General features: G+C 37.1%; 1 protein-coding gene across 4 annotated transcripts in view; it reads left to right on the top strand.

Annotated features, from left to right (window-relative positions):
- The first annotated feature begins 438 nt into the window (after positions 1-438).
- Positions 439-6,413, top strand: part of itgb4 (integrin, beta 4) — a 30,288-nt gene continuing 24,313 nt past the window's right edge. The window contains exons 1-9 of one of the 4 annotated variants that reach the window (XM_077223122.1): positions 439-841; positions 2,855-2,939; positions 3,441-3,523; positions 4,510-4,605; positions 4,713-4,917; positions 5,401-5,497; positions 5,591-5,762; positions 5,886-6,149; positions 6,306-6,395. In XM_077223122.1, the coding sequence (XP_077079237.1) occupies positions 2,861-2,939; positions 3,441-3,523; positions 4,510-4,605; positions 4,713-4,917; positions 5,401-5,497; positions 5,591-5,762; positions 5,886-6,149; positions 6,306-6,395 (1,086 nt within the window). In that variant the 5' untranslated portion in view covers positions 439-841; positions 2,855-2,860. Of the gene's footprint in view, positions 963-2,854; positions 2,940-3,440; positions 3,524-4,509; positions 4,606-4,712; positions 4,918-5,400; positions 5,498-5,590; positions 5,763-5,885; positions 6,150-6,305; positions 6,396-6,413 lie in introns of all 4 variants that reach the window. The other 3 variants (XM_077223118.1, XM_077223121.1, XM_077223119.1) reach the window with 3 other exon arrangements.

The raw sequence follows: 6,413 nt of genomic DNA, 5'->3' as shown, positions 1-6,413 counted from the left end.
GTCACTGACCTGGCCAGGTTGTAAATGGAAAACTGTTGCTTTGTTCCTGCTGCACAGGAATGCTTGTTTTCACCACTTACTCTCTGTCTCCCCGTTTCGAATGCTGTCCGTGTATGTCTCGCCTCCTCTCTCGCTGTCTGACTTTCTCTTTTACCTCTTGAATTAGGGGACATTTTTGTGGCAGTGACATTTGCAAGACTTCAAAGGCAATGCTCAGTAAGAGCTGTTGAGTTCATTTGAGTGTGTGAAGCCTATCGGATTGTTTTTCGAGCATGCCTCAGGGTTTAGTTGGTTGCTTTCAAAACTATCCACACCTTGAAGTGTGATAGGGAATGTGTTTGTGTGTGTACCACTGTATCCATGTGCAGAAATGAGTGCGGCAATGATTCTTTGTACCCGGCAGGCAATATATCTGCCTGCCACTCCCTGTGCAAAGTCAGGGCAGGGTTTCTTCACTCTTTCCCTCTATTGCTCTCTCACTCTCTTTTCCTCTCCCCCTTGGGGAGGAGCTCTGACCTGTCATTCTCAAGTCCACACAGGTGAGGGTGCTGCTAAAGGAATTTTCAGAGAGCAAGCAAGCAAAGGACAGGGAAAGGTGGAGCAACCTTGTTACCTCACAAAGGCAGAGAAAGAAAGGAAGGGTGTTGCCTGCAACCCACCTGAACAACTTGAGCAAAAGAGGAGGGACCAGACACACATTCACTCTTAAACACGAGTCGTATCTGGAGGAATATTCAGTCGATTTTGCACAACACAAAGAGGGATAGGAGGGGGACTTTTTCCTGCAAGCACAAGAGGATTGCCTGTTGCTTGGATTTGGGAAGACACAGGTGGAAAACAGGTTATTTTCCCCTTTTTGTTAATCATTGGACAACAGGGAGAGTATTAAGGATTTACTTTTAGAGAACTTTGCTGTTTCTGTGCGGACTCTGGGCTTGGATTGGGAAACAACAAACTAAGAGGTTTGTGAGATCAACAATCTTTTTGTAAAGCCTCACAGTCCTGCCAATATTTTGTAAGGGTCTTTTTTTATCTCTCTACTTCCCCTTTATTCTTTGCTTGCTTGTGTCTTTTTGTTTGCTGATGTTTGTGGCTGGCAATATGAAGAAGAGAAATCTTTGAATCAGTTTGTTTTAGTTCTTTGAAGTTTGCACACTACTGATCAGCTCTTTTTGTTCTTGATCTTTTCTTTAATCTTTTTCCAACTTAATTTTAATGTTGTTGTGCAATTGTGACCATCAAATCACATTTGTGTCTGGATATATGTATTGTATATATTGTGACCATGTTTGTTTATGGTATTATAATGTCATTATTGTTCTCAGATAACATTAATAGAATTAGTTTTTATCTTGGAAAGGATTTGCCTTGGATTTGCTGGTTGGAAAAGTTTCGATGACATATATCATAGTACACAAAATATCTAATATTTTTGTATTGGGTACTTCTGGGTTATGTTGTTTTCCTCTGTTAGCACAGCACAGATCTAGTTCACAATAGCATGTTAAGGTGTATTTAGGTCTCAGGCACAGTGATATTTATATGAGATTGAGTTTTCTCTCATCCTGGAGTGAAATTCCAGCGATGTTGGTCAAAATATGAACTCAGAGCAGATATACGTGAATGTAAAGTTGATTGATGTGCCAACACCAGTTTTTTGGGGGGTAAAATAACTGATTTGTGTATTTGGGGTTTTTCATAGATAAAAATGCCAAGGCTTTCAATTTAACATGATTATTTAGTATCATCATTTATATAAAAGTAAAAACATGTCATTAAATGACATTTAATCATGCTCCCTGACTTATATGTAAATATTTATTGATTTCCGTACCATTGGAGATATTGAACTTGAAGAACCACCTTGATGTTTTTTGGAGGTCTGCAGTCTTTGCAGCACCAGCTGCTACTACAGGCAACATGTTTTACTAAATTCACCACATTTAGAGAGAGCATGCAGCACGGGATGAGTACAGAGGTGTTAAGACGTGTTCAAGAACACCTAGAGAAAAACAGTGAGATGTGGTGCAACGTCTGTCTGATGCATAGAGTATGTGCTTTGGTGGCATGCAATTATGTGTCCTATTCTCCCCCTTAATTAGACTTTATTCAGCAAATATTGATATGATAGATATCAGTATCAATATAAAGTAATTAATTAAAAAGAAAATCAATTGAAAGTCCTAACACTCACTTATTTTCTTTTCATTGTAGAAAAAATAAATAAAAGACCAAAATGTAATGCACAAATATAAAAAGTTGTTCTCAAAATTCCTCTGTCTTTCTTCTCCCTGGATTCTGTGTCCATCTGTAGAGGATTTGAGTGGAATTCCTGAGGAACCATTGGTCTGTTTCTCCTCTTGACTGTCAGAGTTCAGATTTATGGGGGGTGAAATGGGCTCAACTTTCATTTGATGTTTTCAGGGAGAAAGGGAGTGGGTGAAAGGAGAGGGAAAGTGATATCAGCAGGTGGATCAGATTTCTGCTGCTGTTTTAGTGATTTAAGTGCCGGTATGACACCTGAAGTGCATGCTATTGCTCTTTCTGTAGAGTAGATATGGACAGCGTTCTGTAAAAATCTAATGGACATACATAAATATGGTGTAGATTTAAAGTAAATGTCCACTGCAGTGTGTCTGGTCATCAACGTCATCATTATGGAGTTTTTGCTGTTTTTGCTGTTTTTATGGTGTTTATCAAGGCACATGTCTTGCATGCATTGAATTTTTCAATTCACTTACGATCAGTTCTGTTGTGTATCTCCATGTGTGTGCTGTTTATTTGTGACATCTATCCACCATGTTTAACTTTATTTAATATGTACGATCTCGCTATTGTTTAATTTGTGTTTCAGACTGAAATGGGAGGATGGGCTCTGCGTCTTCCTGTGGGAATCTACATTCTCATGCTTGCTGTGACAGTCAGCCGTGCTAAAGAGGGTGGGAAAAGAACTCTTTAGCCCCTTAAACCTCAAATCTCAATTACAAACACTTTTACTTAGGAAGCAATTTCAAGTCAGTTAAAACACCAGATTACTTTCTGCTAACTGTAATCAGTAATGACAACATATATTGCATTGGATAATAAACCGTCAGCCCACATGTCATTTTTTTTTTAAAGAATTTTCAACCAAAAGAAAGTTTATTAGTTTGTTTAAATGATGAAACAATAGATGTACTTGGCGACTTTTTGGTTGTCAGTGGAACATCTCATAAGAGAACTGACTAAAAATGACTAGCTGCTTAAAAGTCATTGCAAAACTCTCTAGCAACATTTGTATGCTAATGCAGTGAAATTCTGAAGTGTTACCCAAATGTATTCAGTAACACAAAGAAGACCTTAATTACTGAGTTCAGAACATTTAAAACCAAATTTGAAGAAGATAGAATTATCTTTGTTATATGCAACAACAAAAAAATGCTTTTTTTTGTGTTGCATAGTGAACCACTGTACTGCTGCCAGGACCAAAACCTGCTCAGAATGTATTCAGATCGGCACAGGATGTGCATACTGCCCCGACGAGGTGAAAATTCAATGATCCTTATATGCTGTGGAATGAACGGATGTTGTATATGTGTTTGACATGTTTTCCTAAATAAATACTTATTAAATATGACATATTGATCCAGAGATCAGGTCTGTAGAATAGTTTTAGCTAAACTGAAATGTTAACCATTACAAAATGAATATAAATGTCCAAAACATCAATTTCACTGTTCAATCACAATTGATGAATGACATACAACAATCTTATTCAATGGTGATTTGAGGGAGCAGTTCTTCTCCAATTAGTTTTAATAACATTTAAAATTTTAGGGTTGGTAAAATTTGTAATGTTTTTGAAAGAAGTCTCTTATGTGCACTAAGGCTACATTTATTTGATAAAAAATACAGTAACAGTAATATTGTGAAATATTACAATTTAAAAAACATTTTTCTATTTTAATATATTTTAAAATGTAATTTATTCCTCTGACGGTAAAACTGAATTTTTAGCATCAATACTCCAGTCTTCAGTGTCACATGATCCTTCAGAAATCATTTTAATATGCTGATTTTGTGCTCACAAAAGATTTCTTCTTATTTCAGTCATGACATACGTGACATCAATTGGCTGAGAGCGTTACATTGAATGAACCAATCAGAATGTGAATAGTTTCATTGCTGAACTATTAATTTTTGTGGAAACCGTGATGCTTGTTTTCAGGATTTTTTGATGAATAGAAAGTTCAAAAGAACAGCATTTATTTAAAATAGAAATCTTTTGTAACATTATAAATATTTTTACTGTCACTTTTGATCAGATTAATGTGTCATTGCTGATCAAAAGTATTAATTTCTTTAAAAAAAAACTTACTGACCACAAACTTTTGAACAGTAGTGTATTTTATTTGACAGTAAACACCGTAACATTGTGTTTAGTTATTTGAATGTTTATAAAGCCTATTGTAGCTCTCTGTATGAAAAGTTATGTAATTGCTTTTATTTGTATCTTATTTTTCTCATCAGATCTTTGAGTATGAGCGTTGTGACCTGAAGGAAAACTTGGAGGCCCGTAAATGTGGTCGGATGGTAACAGTTGAGAGCACCAGGAAAATTGAAATGGTTTGTTTCATCAGACGCTACTGACCTTTCCCTCACTTTAGTTATATTTCCATATCATGGAATCATGTGTGTTTTTATGCATTCACGTGTCTTTATGTGTTTTTCAGAACGAGCAAATCAATCAGTCAAAACAATACTCTCAGGTGTCCCCTCAGCAAATGCGCATGACGCTTCTCCCCGGGGAGGAGAAGGAGGTGGAGATGGAAGTGTTTGAACCAGCCCGTGGCCCTCTGGACCTTTACATCCTCATGGACTTCTCCAACTCTATGTCTGACGATCTGGACAACCTGAAGAGAATGGGAGATAAGCTGGGTAAGTGAGAAAGGTGGAATCATATATTAAATTGTATTATATTGTCAACACATTTTAGTTTTTACATTTAAACATTTACATTTTTAACTTAATTTGCTCAACAATGGCTGTTGAATGGCTGTTGGAAAAAAGCACCTTTCAAAGCAAACCTATCAAACTATCAATCAATCAATATCAATAATCAATATCAAATCAATATATTTTACATTAGCTGTTGTTTTTTTTTTTTAATCTTGAACCATCAGTATTGCCATCAGTACAGGAACATCAGTATTGTATTTGTCACCATTTAGATGGTGGGTCAAGTTAAAAGCAGTTCAACTCCCTATTTGAATCTGTTCTGTTTCATTGCACTTTGTCTTACTGTTTTTGAACGCAAGAACATTTTTGAACTAATATCCCTGGAACAAACTATGATTGGGTGTACAACATTGTTTATTTTTGCAATGTTTCAATATTCATTAATTTTCTCACCCCATGCAGCTGAGCTTGTTGGCTTTATCTCTGATGATTACACCATCGGATTTGGCAAGTTTGTGGACAAAGTCACCGAACCTCAGACAGACATGAGGCCAGCCAAGTAAGAATAATACACTGTTACAACACCACATAGTTTGACTTTATCTGCATATGCTCCTTATATATGTTTTCCTTTTATATATGTTATCCATAGATTAGCTGAGCCGTGGACCAACAGTGACCCTCCGTTTTCATTCCGTAACGTCATCACTCTCACCAACAACATCACCTTCTTCAGACAGAAGCTCCAGCAAGAGCGCATATCTGGCAACCTGGATGCCCCTGAGGGGGGTTTTGATGCCATCTTACAGGCTGCTGTCTGCCAGGTACTGACATTTTGCTAGATGAAAGTGGAAAATAAACTCGGATGCCTTGCTTGGCATTCACAGTACTCTAAATTAATTGCTTGCTTCTTACTGGTAGAGTATAACTTATTTCTTTTTTTACAGCAAGAGATTGGCTGGAGGCAACACAGCACCCACTTGCTTGTCTTCTCCACTGAATCGGCTTTCCATTATGAGGCAGACGGTGCCAACGTTCTTGCGGGCATCTTGGACCGTAACGATGAGCAATGCCATCTGACTCCAGAAGGAAAATACACACATGACGTCCGTCAAGACTACCCATCTATACCGACCCTAGTGCGACTTCTGGTGAAACATAACATCATCCCAATCTTCGCCATTACCAACCATTCCTACTCATATTATGAGGTGTGTATGCCTTAAAAACCATAAGACATAAGTGCATCTCATCTCCATTTAAAAGTTCCCAGTAACCACAATATGAATAAAGATTATATTGAAAATGTGATATAGCTCTTTTTGTGCAACAAGTGTGACGCTTTCCTTTGTATGTCATTAATGTAGAAACTGCATGAATACTTCCCTATTGCTGAGCTGGGACAGTTACAAGAAGATTCCTCCAACATCTTAAACATTTTAGGAAAAGCTTTTGAGGTAAATACATTTTCATAC

This window comes from Siphateles boraxobius, unplaced genomic scaffold (assembly GCF_051911475.1).
Source record: "Siphateles boraxobius isolate OS27281-9 unplaced genomic scaffold, OSU_SipBor_1 9, whole genome shotgun sequence".
In the NCBI taxonomy this organism is placed as follows: domain Eukaryota; kingdom Metazoa; phylum Chordata; class Actinopteri; order Cypriniformes; family Leuciscidae; genus Siphateles; species Siphateles boraxobius.
The sequence above is the reverse complement of the archived record's forward strand: the minus strand, read 5'-3'. Positions and strand labels throughout refer to the sequence as shown.